The following is a 21228-nucleotide window of genomic DNA, read 5'->3' on the forward strand; positions in this document are numbered from 1 at the left end:
CAAACCAAAAGTTTGGACACACCTCATTCAAAATCTTTATTTTCATGACTATGAAAATTGTAGATTCACACTGAAGGCATCAAAACTATGAATTAACATATGTGGAATTTTAATTATATACATAACAAAAAAGTGTGAAACAACTGCTGAAAATATGTCATATATTGAACATAGAGTTCTTCAAAGTAGCCACCTTTTGCTTTGATTATTGCTTTGCACACTCTTGGCATTCTCTTGATGAGCTTCAAGAGGTTGTCACCTGAAATGGTCTTCCAACAGTCTTGAATGAGTTTTCAGAGATGCTTAGCACTGGTTGGCCCTTTTGCCTTCACTCTGTGGTTCAGCTCACCCCAAACCATCTCGATTGGGTTCAGGTCGGTGACTGTGGAGGCCAGGTCATCTGGCGCAGCACCCCATCACTCTTCTTCTTGGTCAAATAGCCCTTACACAGCCTGGAGGTGCGTTTGGCGTCATTGTCCTGTTGAAAAATAAATGATGGTCCAACTAAACGCAAACTGGATGGAATAGCATGCTGCTGCAAGACGCTGTGGTAGCCATGCTGGTTCAGTATGCCTTTAATTTTGAATAAATCCCCAACAGTGTCACCAGCAAAGCACCCCCACATCATCACACTTCCTCCTCCCTGCTTCACGGTGAGGACCAGGCATGTAGAGTCCATCCGTTTAGCTTTTCTGCGTCGCACAAAGACACGGTGGTTGGAATCAAAGATCTGAAATTTGGACTCATCAGACTCTTAATGTCCATTCCTTGTGTGTGTGGGTGTGTGTGTGTTACACAGTCTATGGTTAGTACGGTGGATGTTCTTGGGGGCGTGTCTTCATAGAGTCACGTGACGCATCCACTAGCGACTCCTCCAGTGTGGCTTGTAGCGTCGCGGTTCGGGCTGAAAGATGGCTGCGACGGAGCAGCGCCCACCCGTACGGGAGGGAATGCGGATCGCGGTGTTGTGCTTGTGCTGGTACACGGTCAGCTCGGGCGGCAACGTGATCAATAAAATCATCCTCAACAGCTTCCCTTATCCGGTCACAGTGTCGCTTTTCCATATCGTCTCCATCATCGTGTTTCTCCCGCCGCTGCTACGAGCCTGGGGCGTCCCGAGAACGGAGTTACCGGCCCGCTACTACCGCTGGTACATCTTGCCGCTCGCCTTCGGGAAATATTTCGCCTCCGTCTCGGCCCATTTCAGCATATGGAAGGTTCCGGTGTCGTACGCGCACACCGGTAAGTCACGACTGCTTTGGGATAGCCATATCTGCTTTGTGAACGGGCCTTGTTATTTACCGTTAAACTCAATGAAAGTCTAACGTCTTCACTAAGCTTCACTGAATTGTTTTGTTCAGCAGGACTCGGTCTATTGTTAAGTGTTTCCCACGTTAACAAGTCTTCGGTTTAAATGAGTGAATGTTTATGCTGTAGTGAGCTGCCTGTCACTAATTAACCTCTAGCCACAGCTGTGATTCAAGCGGCCAATTTAAACGTACGTTTTCACCCAAAAACGAAGAAAATAGTAGTAATGAGCATTTAATGACTCGTCATTGCTGTATGTCCACGCTTTAATAACACTACACTTTGTTTTAATTCTGAACTACGTCACTTCCGCACTCTTAATACATACTGCCACATCATCCACCTGCGTGGCTGCAGCTCTGTAATACAGATTAATGTAACTCTAGTTTGGGGGAACTTTATGATTATCAGTTCCTGCTGTAAAATCTGCTAAATGATCAACAACATGGCGCAGCAGTACAGAATGACTTAAAATCTCTACAAACCCATTCAGAAAAAAAGTTTTGACTTATTATTTGACTTTATCGTATTATTAATATTTGAGAGGGACTTGACTAGTCCTATCTTTTGCTATATGCAAAATGCATATGCTGTGTGGCGCCATTAATTTTTTTTAATAAGTTTAGCTTCTAATTATTTATCATAATGATAATAGCAAATGTAACTCTTCTAACCTGGCTGCAACTACTTTAAAGCCAAGCAGAAATTACTATAATATCTGTCTTACTGCAATATAATATTACTGTCTTAATTTAGAACAAAGTAAAGAAGCTAAACATGTCAAATGAATTATGCTAATCATGTTGAATAGTGTTTTCACTTTCTCTTATTCTGAAAAACTTTCATTCTCAAAGCATTCAGGACTTGAAATGTTACCGCCTTTAATTAGTAAATGAAATTTTTTTTTAAATGTATTTTAATATGATCAGTTATTTCGGTTTCTGTGTGTATTTTATTAGTTAGTCCCAATAGGTGTTTTTTTACAGTATATTTGTTATCCTTAATGCATGCATGTGTATGAGAGCGAGAAATGCAGTTTTACATTCACTTTTGAGTGTCTACAGATGTTAAGTTTTATTTTTTTGCTTTAAAAATTTCCAGTATCCCAAACGACTTAACGCATTTAGATAAGAGATAATGTTCATTTGTCGAAAGCTGTGAGATTTAAGGGGATAGTTTTCCCCAAAAATGAAAATTACCTAATCGTTTACTCCTGTGGTTTTAACCCTTTGAGTTTCTTTCCTCTGTCGACAGTGATGTAAGGTAACTAATTAAAAGTACTCTAATTACTGCATTTAAGTAGATTTTCTCAGAAACTGTAATTTACTAAGTAGTTTTATTAATGTGTACTTTTACTTTACCTTGAGTACATTTTTAGTGCAGTACCGGTACTTTTTACTCCACTATTTCACTATTAACGTGCAGTCACTACTTAATTTTTTCTTGTCTTTTCCTGTCCAATGAAATCACACATAGACTAGATAAATCACATCATAATGAGCTACCTCAACACATGGGCAATTTATAATTGCAGCAAACTGTTTGGAAGCATTAAAAGTGTTCAAGAAGATGGCCAAAATCTTTAGACGCATTGACCCTGAGACCGTTTAGATGCATGTCACTGATGAGAAGATGACGGATGTTTACTGTTTGATGACTTAAATGGCCTTAAACACCCAGCAATCGCAGGATGTCAACATGACGCCAGATTAACATTGTACCCCAATGTCGTGGGGAGGTTGCATGCATTTTGTTTGGAAATGAAAATCGGGTTGACGTCAGAACATGTCAGTGTCCAACCCAAAATCATGCAAATATCAATGACTACGTTTACATGGACACCAATTATTCATTTTTAATGTGATTAAGACAATACTCTGATTAAGAGTCTACCATGTAAACGGCGAACAATTTATTATTTATTTATTTTTATTTTTTAATTTGTATTATTATTTTTTAAATGTTATTTATTTTTTATTATTTATAATTTTTTTTTAATTAATTTAATCAGATTAAGGTCATAATCGAACTAAAGAGATATCGAATTAAAACGTGCAGAGTTTGCCGATTTTAGTCGCATTATTGAAGTGAATTACAGACATAAACACCTTAATCAAACTATTACCTTCATGTAGGACTTTTCGCAGCGTTTTGCAACTGGATAGTCCTCACGCGTAGCACAGCTGACTGTTTGACACTCTCTGCACCTACCCAGTCAGTGCACACCACAGGCCCCTGCATCGTAGAGGTTGCAGAGGTTTTTTTTTTTCTTCCATTCAGCATGCGGTATGAACTTCCATAAAAAAAACTCTTCCAGCAGTTCATAGTTGCATCCAATATCTCGTTTGTCATGGAGGGCATGCATGAAATGTTCGTGAATGAAAGTGAAAGTGCCAAACTGCAGTTAATGTCGACAAATTAAAAATGAAACACTCGAAATTACACGAAACTCCGGAGGAAATGTGAATATCGCAGTGACGCAATAAAATTAATCGAATTATGTGATATAACATGTAAAACGGCATCATAAAAGTAACACTCAAAAAGCCATTCATGTAAACACCTTAATCTTTTTATTGTCTTAATTAGATTAAAGCAAATAATTCGATTACTGATGTCCATGTAAACAGCTTGATGTTGTGTGGACGTTACCACTATGACGTCTATCAGACCTTGGATTTTGTTTTCCATACCTTGCGAATTAATGCCGCTATCTGACACCAATATGACGCTGGTTTAAGATGTTAGCTCGACGTTTGATTAATCAACCAAATATCAATGTCATTTGACGTCGTTATTGGACATCAAAATAATGTTGTCTTTAGATGCTGGCTATACAGTTAAAGTCAGAATTATTAGCCCCCCTGAATTATTAGCCCCCTTGTTTATTTTTTGCCCAATTTCTGTTTAATGGAGAGAAGATTTTTTCAGCACATTTCTAAATAGTTTTAATAACTCATTTCTAATAACTGATTTATTTTATCTTTGGCATGATGACAGTAAATAATATTTGACTAGATATTTTTCAAGACACTTATATACAGCTTGAAGTGACCTTTAAAGGCTTAACTAGGTTAATTAGGTTAACTAGGCAGGTTAGGGGTAATCAGGCAAGATTGTATAACAGTGGTTTGTTCTGTAGACAGTCGAGAAAAAATATAGCTGAAAGGGGCTAATAATTTTGTCCCAAAAATGGTGTTTAAAAAATTTAAAACTTCTTTCATTCTAGCCTAAATAAAACAGATAAGACTTTCTCCAGAAGAAAAAATATTGTCAAACATACTGTGAAAATTTCCTCGCTCAATTAAACATAATTTGGCAAATATTTTAAAAAGAAGAAAAAAATTCAAAGGGGGCTAATAATTCTGACTTCAATTGTAGGTCACCTGACGTCACGACCTAAATCTAACTTAACATTAATGTCTTATGATTTTATGTGCCTGCTAGACAATAACTAAATGCACTAAAGAATGTTACGTTTACACACATCCACAAATTAAATGTAAACGCACCAGCTTTTTACAGCACAATACTCACTACTCGTTACTCTTGAGTACTTTTGAAAGTGTCTACTTTTTATTCATACTTTGAGTAATATTTACATCAGATATGTTTACTCTACTTGCACTACATTTTTAGGCAAGTAAGGGTACTTTTACTTAAGTATAATTTTTTAGTGCTCTTTCCACCACCGTCTATCGAACACAAAAGATATTTTGAAGAATGCTGGTTGCTGACACCCATCGACTTCAAATAGTAGGAAAAATAAATACCATGATAGTCTGTGCAATTGTGTTCAACAGAAGAAACAAACTCAAATGGGTTTTGAACAAGTGAAGGGTAGGTAAATGATGACAGAATTTGCATGAAATGTCTCTTAAACCTAATGAATACTTGATACTCTATTTAACATTATCACTTTGAGTTATATTGCAGCAAAAAACATAAAAAAAAAAATTATAATTGGATGTTTCAGTTACCAGAAAGCAGGAATTATGATGTGCTATTGCTTCTGTGTTGTTGATAATTCTTTAAAAATGTAAGTACTTATCTGCTTTGCTTCCATTTAGTTGTTTAGACTAGTCAGCTTTTTGTTGGAAAAACATTTAACGAGGTTCCCACGGGTCAGGGGAAATTTTAAACCTTTATTCCAGACACTTCAAGTCAGGAAATTGTGTCAAATTCAAGTCAGGGAATATCAGGCATTTTTGCCGTTTTATATTTTACTTTCCATTTATCAATTTTTTTTATTGCATTAGAATTAGGTAGCATAAGTGGTCGCTAACAAAATGGAAAATATATCTAATTGGGTTGTATGCTAATTACTCTTAAGTTTTGACCATTTTTGTTTATGTGAGCAGTATTTATTCGCTCATTTAAAGTCCTAGATTTGTTCAAATGAATCATTGGTTAATTTATTAATCGTGAAAACATGCGATTCGCATGCAGCAAAGGAGCATCCACATTAGGACTGCACGATATTGGAAAAATCTGATATTGCGATATTTTATTTTTCTGCAAAATGAATAGTTTCACATGATGGTTTGAAAAGCTCTATTTGATGGTTTTCTTTGGAGACTAACAGTATTTATGTACAGAGATTAAATAATCACAATGCAAAAAAACTATTTATTACTTTGTTTTGTCTTGTTTCTAGTCCAAATATCAAACAAATTCTTAGAGCAAGTAAAAATATTGTTTAGTTTTCACCATTAGAAGAAATAGGTGAAAGCAAACTTACCTGCCGGACGGGTAAGAGAAATAATCGTGTTTTTTTTTTTAATTGGACTAGAAACAAGGCTAAAATTCGAAGAAAAATATTTTTGTTTTGCATAAATCATATAAATATAAAATATCAATATCAATAAATATCATATAAATTCCATAGAAATACAGTGATTAAATACAATTCTGTAGCTCCTGGTCAACTGTATTTCAAACTCGACATTGCATATCTTTGCGATGTGTCTATTGCGAATGGAAACATTGAGATGACAATGCTGAACCAATATACTGTGCTGCCCTAGGTAAGACCTTTTTTGTCTCTGTAATCAGTTTTTAATCACTCATTTAAAGTCTTAGATTTGTGTAAATGAATCGTTGATTAATTTATTATTCCTGAAAACATCCAGCAAAGGAGCATCCACATCAAAAGCTACTGGTCAGCACATGATTCAGCGAACATTTGAGAAACAAATTGCTCATACAATATCCAAGCATGCTATGGACCTGAACGGTGTTGTGGCTTATTTATATCCAAAGAAAAGAAAGATATCCAAAGATGTCTTTTCTTTTAAAGAAATCTGTGTGTTAGAACTAATGAAGATAGCAGAAGTCAGTGACTACGTTTACATGGACATCAGCAATTGAATTATTTGCCTTAATCTGAATAAGACAATAATATGATTAAGGTGTTTACATGAGTTGTTTTTTGAATGTTCCTTTCATGATTTCATTTTACATGTTATCAGCACAATTCGATTAATGTCATTGCGTCACCATGCTATCCATATTTCCTCCGGAGATTCAAGTAATTTCAGGTGTTTCGTTTTTAATTTGTTGACTTTATCTGCATTTTGGCACTTTCACTTTCATTCATGCCCCCTGACAAACAAGATATTGGATGCGAGTATACGAACTACTGGAAAAAATAGACTATCCTGTTGCTAAATGCGGTGCAAATCCTACACGACGGTAATAGTTTGATTAAGGTCATAGGCGGAGCATGTGTAAGGCTGGGGAAGGCTTAGCCTCCCCATCTGGCCAGACCACGGAGATAGCAGCAAAGAAAAAGAATGCATTGAAAACATGTAACGCGTGTAAGGCGGAAAATTAATGATGATTAACTGAACACTTTAGTTACTGTAAGTTTGTCAGTCAAATTAAAAGTTCCCCTCCGCACAAAAATGGAACTGTCCAACTCCGCACTTTGCATTGATGAGCGCTGTTTATTACTGGAGTTCGCAGCAGCTCTGAAAACGAAACCAGCGAACTGTTGGCCAGCAAACTATTCTGGTTTGCTGGTCTAGGACATAAGTAATAAAATGACACATGAGTATTACGAGAGAGGCATAATAATATATTACGCTGGTTTAACTTGTTTTTAGCATTAAATGATATTGGTAGTTTCATAGTAACGTATAGTGTAGTAATCTTGCATTAATCTTGAAACTTACATTTCAAGGTCAAATATTTATTGCTGAATTACAAGTTCAGTTTTCAATTGGCCTCGTGAAAAGAGAATGATTTTGGATTCTTGACACATTTTGCAATTTAACAACAAAGACAACATCAACACTTATTATGCCGGGTGTAAAAGGAAGTTTTTGCTGCATGAGGTAGGGCAGTGGCTAATATTTATATTAACTGCCATGCACATTTTTTTAGTTAGACAGAAGGCTTCTAATATAATATAATATTCAATTCAATTCCATTCACCTTTATTTGTATAGCGCTTATACAATGTAGATTGTGTCAAAGCAGCTTCACATAAAAGGTCACAGTAAATTGGAACAGTGTAGTTCAGTTTTCAGTGTTTAAGTTCAGTTCAGTTTAGCTCAGTTCAGTGTGGTTTAATAATCACTACTGAGAGTCCAAAAACTGAAGAGCAAATCCAACGATGCGCAGCTCTATAGATCCCGAACCATGCAAGCCAGTGGCGACAGCGGAGAGGGAAAAAAAACGTCACTAAATGGCGGAAGTGAAGAAAAAAAACCTTGAGAGAAACCAGACTCAGTATAATATAATATAATATAATATAATATAATATAATATAATATAATATAATATAATATAATATATAAAATTTCATTATTATTATTATTATTATTATTATTATTATTATTATTATTATTATTATATACACTACCGGTCCAAAGTTTGGGGTCAGTAGGATTTTAAAATCTTTTAAATTAAGCTTCTCCTGCTCACCAAGACTGCATTTATTTCATCAACAATACATTACACACTTTAAAATTCTGAAATGTTATTGCACTAAAAATTAACTGTTCAAAAGTAGTTTATAATTGAATGGAATAATTTATTCCAATGATTTTAAAGGTGAATTTTCAGCTTCATTACTCCAATCTTCAGAGTCACATGATCACACTAATATTTATTATTATTATTATTATTATTATTAATGTTATAATAGTAATAAAAGCAACAAGGAGTAATCATTTCATTAATAATTTATAATCAAATTAAACATCAAATTAATAATTAAATAAACTGATTCCGAAATTTTGACCGGTGTAGATCAGTGGGTTAGTTTAATAAAATAATTTAATGTGCGTGCTGAATATAATAGACATTGGTTGATGGGCGGTGCTTTTGTTAAAACATCTTTGTCGGTCGCAAATCTTTTGAAACGCATTAAAGGGCAGCGCATATATTAGCCTTACCCTGGAGTTTGTTCACCCTCCGCCTATGATTAAGGTGTTTATTGACCTTGTTCTTTAATGCGGAAGTGCGCGCGTTTTTGCGATTGTTTTAGAACTTCCGATTCAGCTGCCTATGGGAGAAATGACGAATAAACGGCAGAAAACGGTCAAACTACTTAGTCTACAAACAAGTGTTTACATGACAATACAGACAAAGTAGAGTAATATAATAAGAAAATATCAGTTTGCAACACCAAGCAGCAAAACGAGCTGTTTTTAACGTTTAAAAATGAATGGAAGTGAATGAGACCGGAGGTTTCGAGCCAAAATTATTCAAATGGCTGCGCCCACTCGTACGTGGAGAATAAGGTGGATATGTCTGTACTGCACTGCAATAATGCAAGTAAAATCGGCGTACTCCACATCTTAAATCGATTTCTGCTTAGTTTGATTATGACTTTAGTCAGATTAAGGCATTCAAACATCTCTGTTTACATGGTAGACTCTTAATCTAGTAGTATTGTTTTAATCGAATTAAAATCCACTCGGATTATTGGTGTCTATGTAAACATACACAGTGTTTTTGTTTTATTTATTAGCCTGACATGTTTACTGTTCGAAAATATTAATTTAAAATGAACTTATTTTAGAGCAGTAACCACAAAACAGTGATATTTTGATTCAAGGTTATCACGCTGTCAGAATTTTATACTGGCACCATGCTTAGTCATTGCAAGTTCTGTTAAAGAACTTGAAAATAGCGTTCTTCTAGCGTTTTGGTTTTAGAGTGTCAGATGAACTACAACAAATTCTCCTTGCAACTGAGTTTGTTGAGCTGTAGATGGCTGTAAACAGCTGTGTGTTTTAAATATGAAGCAGTATTAGCCCAGGAATCAGCAGGGAGTGTGTGAGTGTTGTTTCTCAGGACTCGACTGCAGCTGAGAGGTTTCAAACAGCAGGTGCGCTCACAAGGACTTTACTGAAGAACATGTGATGAGACTAATGACTGATGTGATTAGATGAGTGAAAGCATGTCTTCTCTTCATTCTCTCCATCCTAGTGAAGGCCACCATGCCCATCTGGGTGGTGCTGCTGTCTCGGATTATCATGAAAGAGAAGCAAACCACAAAGGTCTGTCTGCATCTAAACACAAACACTCATGTATTTGATGCTGTTATAATGGTTTTAGTAGTCACTGATTGCTTCTTAGTAGGGGTGTGTGATATTGATGTGGATTTTTTTTGTTAATACTAATAACTACACAATACAGTGAGGGGAAAATAAGTGTTAAACGCATGAATGTTTTTTCCTGGCAATAGTATTTCTAAAGGAGTTGTTGACATGGAATTAAACTAGATTTTGGTAAAAACCCAAATAATACAAACATAAAAATAAAACAAACTAAAAAATCTGAAAAAAAAGTGTAATAACAATGAAATGACACAAGGAGAAAGTACTGAACTACTGAAATGTATTTAATTCTTTATATAAAAGGCTTTTTGGTGACAGCAGCTTAAAGATGCCTCTCATATGGAGAATGAAGTCACGTTAATTGCTCAGGAGTGATTTTTTTTTTCACAGACTTCAACAGAGTAAAAATCTTGATGGTTCTGTGGATCTCGTCTATCAAATCTGATCTTTATTTTGTGTTTTCTATTGGATTCAGATCAGGTGATTGGCTAGGCCATTCTACAGCTTTATTTTCTTTCTCTGAAAGCATTTGAGAGTTTCCTTTGCTGTGTTTTGGATCATTTTCTTGCTGAAATGTCCACCCTGGTTTCATCTTCATCATACTGCACTGTTGCCAACTATTATCAATGAAAAGGCGCTAAGCTCTGCCCGAAAAGTCACTAAAAGTCGCTAGGTGAGGTCATACGTCAATTTGCGTATTACTGACGTCATCTCATTCTACCGTTTCTGTTTGTTTAACAGCCTATGGTCAATAAAGGGGTATTTATATTTGCACCACGCTTTATGTAAGCATTTCAATTTAACAAAATTGATTGCTGTTTGAATACAGTATATCATTCTAGATGTGTAGAGAATTTGCAGTAGGCTATTCTCTCAGATGTAATAAACTCAGACAAGTTCCAAAACTCTCACTTAAAATATCTGTGTTTGTGAACAAGAAAAGAATAAACAGTCAAGTTAAATTGTTAAAATGAAGGAGAAGCAGATCGGTTTGACTGTACAAGGGAAATACCTTCACACCACTGGTGCTAAATCATTTGCTATCAGTACGCAGAGGCGTGATCTGCTGCAGGTTGGAGAGGCCGCTGTAGGAGGACTGGGCCGCCTGTCAGTGCTCTGAGGCGGGGGAGGAGCCAGCAGCATCACCAGCAGCTTGTTGAGAAGAGTAGGGATTGTACAGTGTGAACAAATGACAGTCTATACAAAATCTCCAGTAACACAAAACTGTCGTTAGATTTGTCGCAAGTCGCTTTTTTTGAAAATTTGTCGCTAGGGGGGGTCTCAAAAGTCACTAATCTACTGAGAGATTTCTGCCGCTGTCTGGGCTTTCACTGCATTTCTACACCTCCCTTTCTTCGTGTGTTCAATACTTTTTTCCTGTATCATTTCAGTTTATTATGCATAACTTAATTTGTAAACTAATTAGATTTGTTTTCTTTGCATATATGGATTTCTTTGGATGGATGTTACCAACATCTCGTGAAAATAAGGTCAACGGCACCTTTAGAAAAATGTTTTCTGAGAAAAATGGTGAAATGGTGCTCAATACTTTTTTCCCCTCTGTATTTTATTTGAGATGGTTCCTTGCCTGCATTATCTGCTACCAGATCTATTTTCGGTTGTCAGACACCCACATGAGAATATACTGTAGTAATTTATAGACCATTTCAATGTGATGACATCATTGGCCCATGAACTTTACCTGCTTGTTGTCAAATTATTTTATATCTGTAACAAAAGGCGATTCACTCATATTTTGATGTTATAACAGCTATCGTAACATTATTTACCAATATGTGGAGCTTTTTGGACTCTCAGAAGCTATGGAAATTTAAAATGTAAAACAGGAAATACGTCAGGACCATTGTTATTGTTTACTTCCCTCAAAATGGGCTATAGTAAATACTATATAGTGTGTATTTTTTTGTCACTGATACCTCTAATAGTGATAGAAATGTTGCGCAATCAGCTAAAATGTTGCTAGCATTGTTTATGTATGGCCGATATATATTGCTTCACCAAAAATGGTTGAGGTCATGTCCATGTGATAAGTCCATATGTTGATTATTGTAACAGATTTAATTGTGATGCTATTTTGATTACATTCTATAATAAGGTTGTATTAGTCAATGTTAGTTAATGTGTTTACTGACATGAACAAACAATGAACAATACATTTATTACAGTATTTGTGCATGTTAATGAAAATACAACTGTTCATTGTTAGTTCATGTTAACTTGCGGTGCATTAAAGGTAACAAGCATGAATTTGGCATGAAAATTTTGAATTTTTTTTATTGAAGCATTAATAAGTGTTGAACTATGATTAGTAAATGATCTACAAGTATTGTTCATACTTAGTTCATGTTATATATTAATATATTAACTACTGAAACTTTATTGTAAATTATTCAAAATTATACAAAAATATCATACACTCCTACTTAATCATGTAATTTTAAAGACTGGATTGTCTGTTTTGGTGTTTTATGAGGTTGGCTTTCATTTGACCAGGTTTACGTGTCTCTTATTCCCATCATTGGCGGAGTCCTGTTGGCCACGGTCACCGAACTGTCCTTTGACATGTCTGGATTGATCAGCGCTCTGGCAGCAACACTCTGCTTCTCTTTACAGAACATCTTTTCCAAAAAGGTTCATATTTGGTGATTTCTATTATGTAAGAAAAATCTGCATTGACTTCCTGTATGAATATAATATTTGCGGTTGTTTCAGGTGTTGCGTGACACAAGGATTCACCACCTCCATTTGCTGAACATCCTCGGCTTCAACGCACTTTTGTTTATGCTGCCCACATGGATTTTAGTGGACCTTTCTAGCTTCCTGATGGATGGAGACCTGGTATGTTTCTTATTTGGTTAAAGTGAATGCTATTTATGGGTGAATCTGTTAAGAAATGTTAATTTTATGGTTATTATTGACTATTGTTATTTACATTTAATTTTCTAATCCTTCTATCCTTCTGTGAGATGATGTTACACAAAATTTGACAGCATATTTGATAGTATTTTGCGCAGTAATAAAGGAATTGAATTACTATTAGTAAAATTATAATAACGACTTGGGTAAACCATAACATGTCATTATTGGGTGTTATTTATTAGTCGTCATTAATGAATGAAATCCTTTAAATCTGTTGATTTAGCAACTTCCATAGCATTTTCCCACTGTATTGGAAGTTCTGTGTGAGAGGAAAAGGAAGAAACCTATTTGTGACTAGGGATGGGTACCGAAACTCGGTACTTTATCGGTATCGTTAATATATATTATAAATATACATTATAAAAGATCGAAGTATCGATAAGCTTTAATGTTAAGCTCTGATGCAATCGGTACTGGAGAGTTATTGCTGAATGAACATCGCAAGCAATCTGGCTGAGTGAAAGTATCTTTCAAAAGTGCATTAACTGCAATGCAAAGCTTTGACTGCCTAGCTACTAACCGTAACTTTACATCATCCACAGCGTTATGCCAGCAGCCAATCACCTAAATTAGTAAAACATTAATAGTTAAATAAACACACATTCGGTTACAATGAAAACAGTATTTTTTTTCTGCAGTAGCCTAAATAAATCTTAAACATTAAAAATGCTTTAACATCAGCTGTATTTACAAATATAGTCTATGTATAACCTAGTAATAAACTATGCTTTATTAAGAAATTATAAAAACAACAGCTTGTTTTTACATTGCAAGATGCCCCAAGCTGTATTAAAAACAGAGTTAACTCATTTATGTGAATGCGTTAATGAAAAATCATAAATATAATCTCATTTAACTGCATTTTGCAACTCAAAGAGGGTATTTTTAGCTGCAGGGAGCACAATTAACCAAGAAAGATCCCGACTTCTGTCAGAAAAGACAGACATGTTGATTTTTCTCCAGAAGAATGGTTAGTCAGTTTCCTTCAAACCATCGTACATTCTTTTACAGGAAAAAAAAATACTATTTATTTGTTTTACAATTATTGGTTTTGTTGTATTTTACATTAAAAACATAATAATAAAATAAAGTGTTGTTAATTCTGTTCAATTGGTTTGTTTGTTTGTTTGTTTTCATAAAAAAACACTACAAAAAGTACAGATGAGAAAACCATTAAAGTACCGAACCGATAAGTGGTATTGATAAAAGTAGTAATACCGTTAAAACCCTAACGATGCCCATCCCTATTTGTGACTTGAATATTTAAAAAAAAACATATTTTAATAGATTGAATATTTTAAAATGATATTCGAGAACTCAAATGATATTAAAGGTGTCTTCTGGAGGAATTTTAGGATATTTATCATTGATCAAACTGAAACAACATATATGACTTTATATCAGTGTTGTTATTTGTGTTTATTTATTTGTACACTGAATTCAGTCTCCTTATTACTGCTCAGTGAACAGCGCTGACTGTTAGAGCCAATCACAGCCCTTCCTGTTGAGTACGAACTCAATCGACAGTACGGTTATCGACAGTACGGTTAAAGCACAGAACAGACTCGCATTTAAGAGCATTGGGCGTCCGCTGGTGGTTCGGTGGTATGGGTTGCATATAGGGAGGATCAGCTCTTTAATGTTTATTGCCACCCTTCATAGAGAGATTGAAAATACAGGAGAAATACGAGAAAATACCTAGATGATAGCGAGATAGAACTGTAAAATACGGGAGAATCTCGGGAAAACGGGAGAGTTGGCAGGTATATATTTTAGTATGTACTAATTATTAAAATTAAACTATGGGTCTGTTGATATTAATCAAATTCATAATCTAACAGTTTTATTTATTTCTAAAGTTAACAAGCGTGAATAAATACTGTAACAAATGTAGAGTTCTTCGTTAATTAATGAAAAATCTACATTTAACATCAATCATTTTACAAATAATATCGATTTTTATTAAAGTTTCCTAAAAGTGTTGTGGTTTCCTTAAAATTATAAGAAATAAAATCACTGCCTGATGATAAACAAATCCATGACTTTAATAAATTTTTGCTATGACTTTAATACATTAATATTTTTAAAATATCAAAATAAGTATTTCAGGTTGAATGTAACTTGGTGAGCACAAAAAAAAAGCATTTTTAAAAATGTTATAGCCTCAAACCTTTAAGATGATGGTGGACGTTTACTTCTTTAGCATTTTTGTGGTTAGTAAAATATGCCTGGGGACTGTTTAAAACAGATTTCATGAAGTTTAAACTTGTGTGACTAATGACTGTAATGACTTGTGTGACTAATGACTGTAATGACTTGTGTGACTGTCACACCCACAATCCTTGTTGTGTCTTTTCTTGTGCAGTCGGAGGTTTCCAGCTGGACAGGAACTCTCATGCTGCTCCTCATCAGTGGTTTCTGCAATTTTGCACAAAACATGATCGCGTTCAGTGTGCTGAACTTGGTCAGCCCACTCAGTTATGCTGTAGCCAACGCAACAAAGAGGATCATGGTCATCAGTATATCCTTACTGATGCTCAGGAACCCCGTCAACACCTCTAACATTATCGGCATGATGACAGCAATACTAGGCGTCTTCCTCTATAATAAGGTAATTTATAATTCAAACACAGATTTACTTGACTGTATGTTGTTAAATTGTTCTGGTATATGTTCCATACACAGCGATTTCCTCAGTTTCTCTGAATTTACTGGATTTATTATGAATTTATGAAACCCATTTAATTCAAGAACAAATGCCAAATTCCTTCTTCAGAGATGAGATTTTGTATCAATGTTTACATTTTAAACAAGTGTCAAGAGCAGTGGGATGCATTGAAAAATAATAAACCTGTGGGTGTTCAGGTCTAGAAAAGAGGCGTGTTAAGGCACATTGTTGGCACGTTGCTATTTTGAGGAGCTAAAATAGACTGAACAATACACCAGCTGAAAACAGATCGTTAGTTGTGCGCCTCTCTTACACATTGCTTAAAGGGCACCGATGGTGAAAAATCTACTTTTCAGAAAGGCACGTAGAAACGGTGGACGGGGAGGACTGGCCTTAAAGGCGCAGTATGCCAAAACAGCCCCTTAGTGAAAAAATGTATAAAATAGAATCTTGCAAAAGGTATAATGAAAAATCTGATGGGTGTTTTGAGCTGAAACTTTACAGACACATTCTGGAGACGCAAAAGACTTATATTAAATCTGAAAAAAGGGCTAACCTAGGTGCCCTTTAACACACATAGGATGAAGAGCAATACGCAAATATCTTTACAAATGAAAAAGAATTAAAGGATTAAAATATTACAAAAATTATTATTTTCTACATAAATATAAAAACTACCGCCTCCATGCCTCCTTCATTTCGGGGGGCTTTTGTCCAGTTGTTCACGACAACTTGCTTTTGAATTAATGTAGTTATTATTATTATTATTATATGCATACTTATATTTGTTTTATTAAAACAAGCTTAGGTCTACCCACCTGTCAGGTTTTAGACCATATGGGGCATAGCATGTGTGTTTGAATATAACTCAGTTTTTTGACCACACATCATTATTATTGTTCATTTGCTGGAAATTAGTTTTGAAACAAATCTTTGCGCTTAACAAACAAAATTAATTATCTATAGGCTAACGGATGTCTGTGCGTACAACATCGTTTCCTTATCCACGTTAAAGGCCGATTGGAGGTGGCTCATTTTTCATCCTCGCACTACAGATGCTCTGTTTAATTGTTTTCTTGCTAGTTCGGTTTTTTCACGTACAAAGTCCACCATGTATATAGCAAATGCGCAGGGAATGGGAGATAAGACTCTGATTGGTTTATTCTAAAAGCACACCCATAACTCATTAAGAGAATAAGCTCAACCCCGTTAGACCATGCGCCATGGCGCAGAGCGTATTTTTCCGTCCTTAAAATAGCAAAAGAAGATTCGGACATGCCCTTAATGCTTTTGCACCCTGCACTTTACACTTTGCGCCTAGATTGTTAAAATAGAGCCCTAAATGTTTGCACCTTGACATAGTTTTTTAGATGTAATTAGCTCAGAAAAAATATCTATTACCTGCTTTTTATAGTATCATTGCATAAATAAATGTTGCATTTTTCAAGTTTTTTTGTAAGAAATATCATTATTGCAACACTCAACAAATATCATTTAACAGATATCGCAGATCTCATATTTTCCCAGCATCATTCAGCCCTAGTTTGAGCTGCTTTTACAGTAGAATAGCGCACATTTTTAGCGTAAACTCAAAATATCATCAAAGAAATTTGATGCAGTGGAACATTGAAACCTCACTGCTCGCCAGTGTTTCAGAAGTCGACGCAGAAGTATAATTCAGGCTTTATGAGGTGCACGTTGTCCAGCGAAAAATGCAAAAACCAATGATTTCTAATTGCTTTCTTCACCAGGCGAAATACGACTCCAACCAGGAGGCCAAAAAGGGACTGCTGCCTGTTTCAGCACAGGATGTGGTGTCATTCGACAAGCCGCAGTCCAACGGCACCGGGGCCTTCACACACAGCTCAGACTTTCAGCACGGCCGGAGCACAGTGCTCACCGACCACTTTCAGTACAGCCGACAGGCCTACACAGCAAACTACAGCTCCAGTCAGTATGTCGTGTGAGCCCAGGACTCTAAAGACTGCTCTCAGACCAGTGCTTCAGTGGGTGCATCTTTCATACGGACGAGTAACTGGATGAGGAATGTGTACTCACGAAATCCTACTGTTCATTTTTTTTCCACAGGCCTGTTATTTATTTCATCACAAACATTTTATTTTCCCATTCGAACTCTCAGTGGTATGTGTAGGTTTTAGGAAGGTGCTGGGAATTATTATTGTTGTTGTTAGTATTTTTTGCACAGGTTGCATTTCAGTGCAGTTCAGAATGTAACGCATCTTCGTGGCCATCATGCTACTGCGAGTGAACAGCAAGACCGCCGCCATTTTACATACACTGGGTCACTGAAAACACAAACGCGTCAGGGTATTAGTCAACGTTCTGTTTTTTGTTTGTTTTGTAAATATTTTATTTATTTTTATACAGGAAGTTGCATTGATCGATCATATCATGAACTGAAAACACCCCATTGGATTTCCGAATGTCTAATATCTGTGAAGGAGTCTCTTGTTTTCCCCCTGGGGTGTTTAGGCAGAGGTCACTGTATGAGATCACTTGAATCATGCTGTACATTCATAGTCATGTTTTTTTTTTGTATTTCTTTTGTACTGAAGTGTTGGCAGGCCTCTTGTGTGACATGGTTATGATTTATGAGCCAGTTTAATATTAAACGTCTGCGAAGGGAGAGTTGAAGGCTCGTAATTCTTTACATTTTTAAAATAGTAAGAATTCCTGGTGTCTCGTCTTGAATAAAGATCTGAGCACAGCGTTTAAAAACTGCTGATTTTACACTGAACTCTACACTGTAAAAGCCAACAATTTAGGGTAACTCAAACTGTTTGAGGAAATCGCTTGCAACAAACCATTTAAGTTCAAGAAGTAATCCTAATGAGTACTGTGAACTTAATGCATTTGAGTAAATGAAGCAATTTGAGCACAGTTAAACCCAATAAATGAAGAGAAGTCAAACCAACTGCGTATTGTAAAACCCAATAAGTTAAGGCAACTCAAACTGCTTTAGGGAACCGATTGCCACAAACCATTTGAGTTAAAAAACGGATCTATATGAGTACCGTGAACTTAATCCATTTGAGTAAATGAAGCAATTTGAGCACAGTTAAACCCAATAAATGAAGAGAAGTCAAACCAGCTGAGTACTGTAAAACCCAATAAGTTAAGGCAACTCAAACTGTTTGAGGAAACCGATTGCTACAAACCATTTGAGTTAAATAACGGATCTATATGAGTACCGTGAACTTAATCCATTTGAGTAAATGAAGCAATTTGAGCACAGTTAAACCCAATAAATGAAGAGAAGTCAAACCAGCTGAGTACTGTAAAACCCAATAAGTTAAGGCAACTCAAACTGTTTGAGGAAACCGATTGCCACAAACCATTTGAGTTAAATAACGAATCTATATGAGTACTGTGAACTTAATCCATTTAAGTTGAAGTAATGAGGTGTTTAATTAACTCGTTAGCTTCAACACTGAGTTCAAAACTCTTCAAATGAGAACTTTCAGTAAATTTTGAGTCAGCGCTCATTTCATTTGATAAAGTTGTCTGTTTTTACAGTGTATGAATGGTCTTATTTAAAGGTGCAATATTTCTGGAGGTGTTTCAATCCCTTTTGGGGTGTAAAACCTGTAGCCAACCGAGTCTGGGACAAGTTTTGAGGGTAAATATGGTCAAATGTGTTACGCAGAGCTGGGAGTACTGCATTGAACACATTAAATGATTTGATTCCATGAAGAACATTAAACATCCGTGCGATCTTTCCATTGGACTAGGGGTCTTTAGATTCTTAAAATGATCTTTCGTTTTACAACTGTTTACTGAAAGATTCTATATGGAGCTTTAAATTGTCATTTATTTCATCACTACAAACACTCTCTTTATTAGTACACCTGGAGGATTCATGTTTTGGGATTTGTACTGGTCCATTATCATCTTTGTTCTCAATTTTACGCTGGTTTTAGCAAATGTGTAGGGTGAGGATTTAGTTTAATATTTGTAAGCTAGCTGTTTTCTGCACCCTGTTTCTTTACATGTGTCTTGCTGCTGGGAAGTTAGACACGTTTTTGGCAAAAAAAAAAAAAAACATGCAATTGTTTTGCATTACTGCAATGAGTTTAACATTGGAGGGTTTTTAATACATATATTTGAAGTGTTATGGAATCATGGCGTTGTGAGTTTTTAGTTGTGAGTTTTGAAGGACAATGTTCATGTGGCGTTCTCTGTCGTCACGTCTCTATATATTGTGAGTTTAGAGGATCAGTTTGGGCAATCATGCGCTTCTTTTAGTTCCCGTTTTATCTTCGTGAGCCAAAAATTGAAGGATTAGGGTGGTCTCGTCCTTCTGCTTGTTTGCTTCTGCACTTACATCATGTCATCACAGGGGGTGTGCAAATTTTATGTTCTCCCCTTATTACTTTTAGTCATAATCAAATGTAAAGGAAATAGAAGCGTACTTATTAACAAGACGCGAGTCAGCACTGCACTCCAAAACATTGCTTGTTCAAGCTGCTTATTTTAAAATGAGCTGAAACAACACAACAAGACTATTTTTGGGACAACTTGATTGTTTTATGTTCAGTCTACTTAAATTTGTTTTGTGGTGGGACGACATGATTGAATTGTGTTGAACTCTGCATTTATTACAGTGTGGATCAGTGTCTAAAACTGGCATGGTGAAGATTATGAGTCTTGGAGAGACTTTTCATTTTGTGTTGTAGAATTACACGGTGGATAATTATAAACTGAGCCTAAACCTTTGAAATCTTGAGCTCAACAGAACTGATGTTACAGTGACTTTACCTTCCCCCTCCAGAATGTCATGCACTGCTGTAATATGTTTTATTTTCAGTCAGCCTTCGAATCTTTAAGCTCTTGGACCTTTTCCCTTGGGAGAGTCATGTGTGTCTCTATAATCTGACATTCACGCCGAGTCCTTTTAATTAGTTTAGTTTGTCTTTCTATGGTGTGGAAATGCATTGTCACACTTTCCGTGTTGCGATTGTTCTAATTTCAGCCAGTGTTTCTATTATTTGATTTTAAGATGCCTTGGTACGGTTATTGTTGCATTTTCTTGTCAACTTAAAGATAATAAGACTTATTTTTAAATGTGAAAATAAAGAAGATTGATTGATAAAGTCTTGCTGCTGAATTTATGTCTTTGTAAAGTTACATTCAGAATTTTAAAACTGCCTATTTCTATTTGGTGTAGCTTTTGAGTCTATAAGAAGATTACAGGTTGAAGTTATACAAATATTTAAAATTCTGTAGTAGTTTTATGATGTTTTGTTTTGTATATATGCAGTGCTCCTTATAAATGAGTTCACCTCGTTTTTAAAACTGTATAATTTAACTATTTCTCTCTGACTATAGGTATTATATTTTGGTGCTTTCGAGCAAAACAGATTTATTAAACCAATATATTTATTCAAATAATGTTTTAAACACCAAAAATCTTTAGAAATATAAAGAAAATCCTTTTAAAATAAAGTAAAATATTTTTTTTAACTACAAAAGGGACTTTTTGCTTTTAAAATTTCCTTTCATCAAAATTTAGCATTTTAAAATGATAATTTCTCGTTTTTTTTTTTTTTTTATATAGCATTTTATCCATATCGTTATAGTTAGACTTTGTTTCGGAGCCATTTTATTGCTTTCCGACTTGTCAACTGGCAGTCACTTAAGTAAAAGGCAGTCATTAACCTGTTAAGCCAAGCAAACATGTCATAAAATTTTAAGAGCTTCAAAATGAACACTTCACAG

General features: G+C 35.3%; 1 protein-coding gene across 1 annotated transcript; it reads left to right on the plus strand.

Annotated features, from left to right (window-relative positions):
- Window positions 1-866: 866 nt before the first annotated feature.
- Window positions 867-20591, plus strand: slc35e1 (solute carrier family 35 member E1). Its single transcript, XM_056468076.1, has 6 exons — window positions 867-1242; window positions 9751-9821; window positions 12396-12533; window positions 12615-12740; window positions 15187-15432; window positions 17241-20591. Exons 1-6 carry the CDS (start codon window positions 912-914, stop codon window positions 17454-17456), a joined length of 1128 nt encoding a protein of 375 aa, XP_056324051.1. The 5' UTR covers window positions 867-911; the 3' UTR covers window positions 17457-20591.
- Window positions 20592-21228: the final 637 nt, after the last annotated feature.

The sequence above is a fragment of the Danio aesculapii genome, chromosome 11, assembly GCF_903798145.1.
Source record: "Danio aesculapii chromosome 11, fDanAes4.1, whole genome shotgun sequence".
Lineage (NCBI taxonomy): Eukaryota > Metazoa > Chordata > Actinopteri > Cypriniformes > Danionidae > Danio > Danio aesculapii.

What these genes read in the sequence shown, in the direction of transcription:
- slc35e1 (XM_056468076.1), top strand. Translation starts at nt 912, where the DNA reads ATGGCTGCGACGGAGCAGCGCCCACCCGTACGGGAGGGAATGCGGATC. An exon ending in GGTGTCGTACGCGCACACCG is followed by an intron (nt 1,243 to 9,750) that starts GTAAGTCACGAC and finishes TCTCCATCCTAG; the next exon opens with TGAAGGCCACCATGCCCATC. An exon ending in GCGTCTTCCTCTATAATAAG is followed by an intron (nt 15,433 to 17,240) that starts GTAATTTATAAT and finishes TTTCTTCACCAG; the next exon opens with GCGAAATACGACTCCAACCA.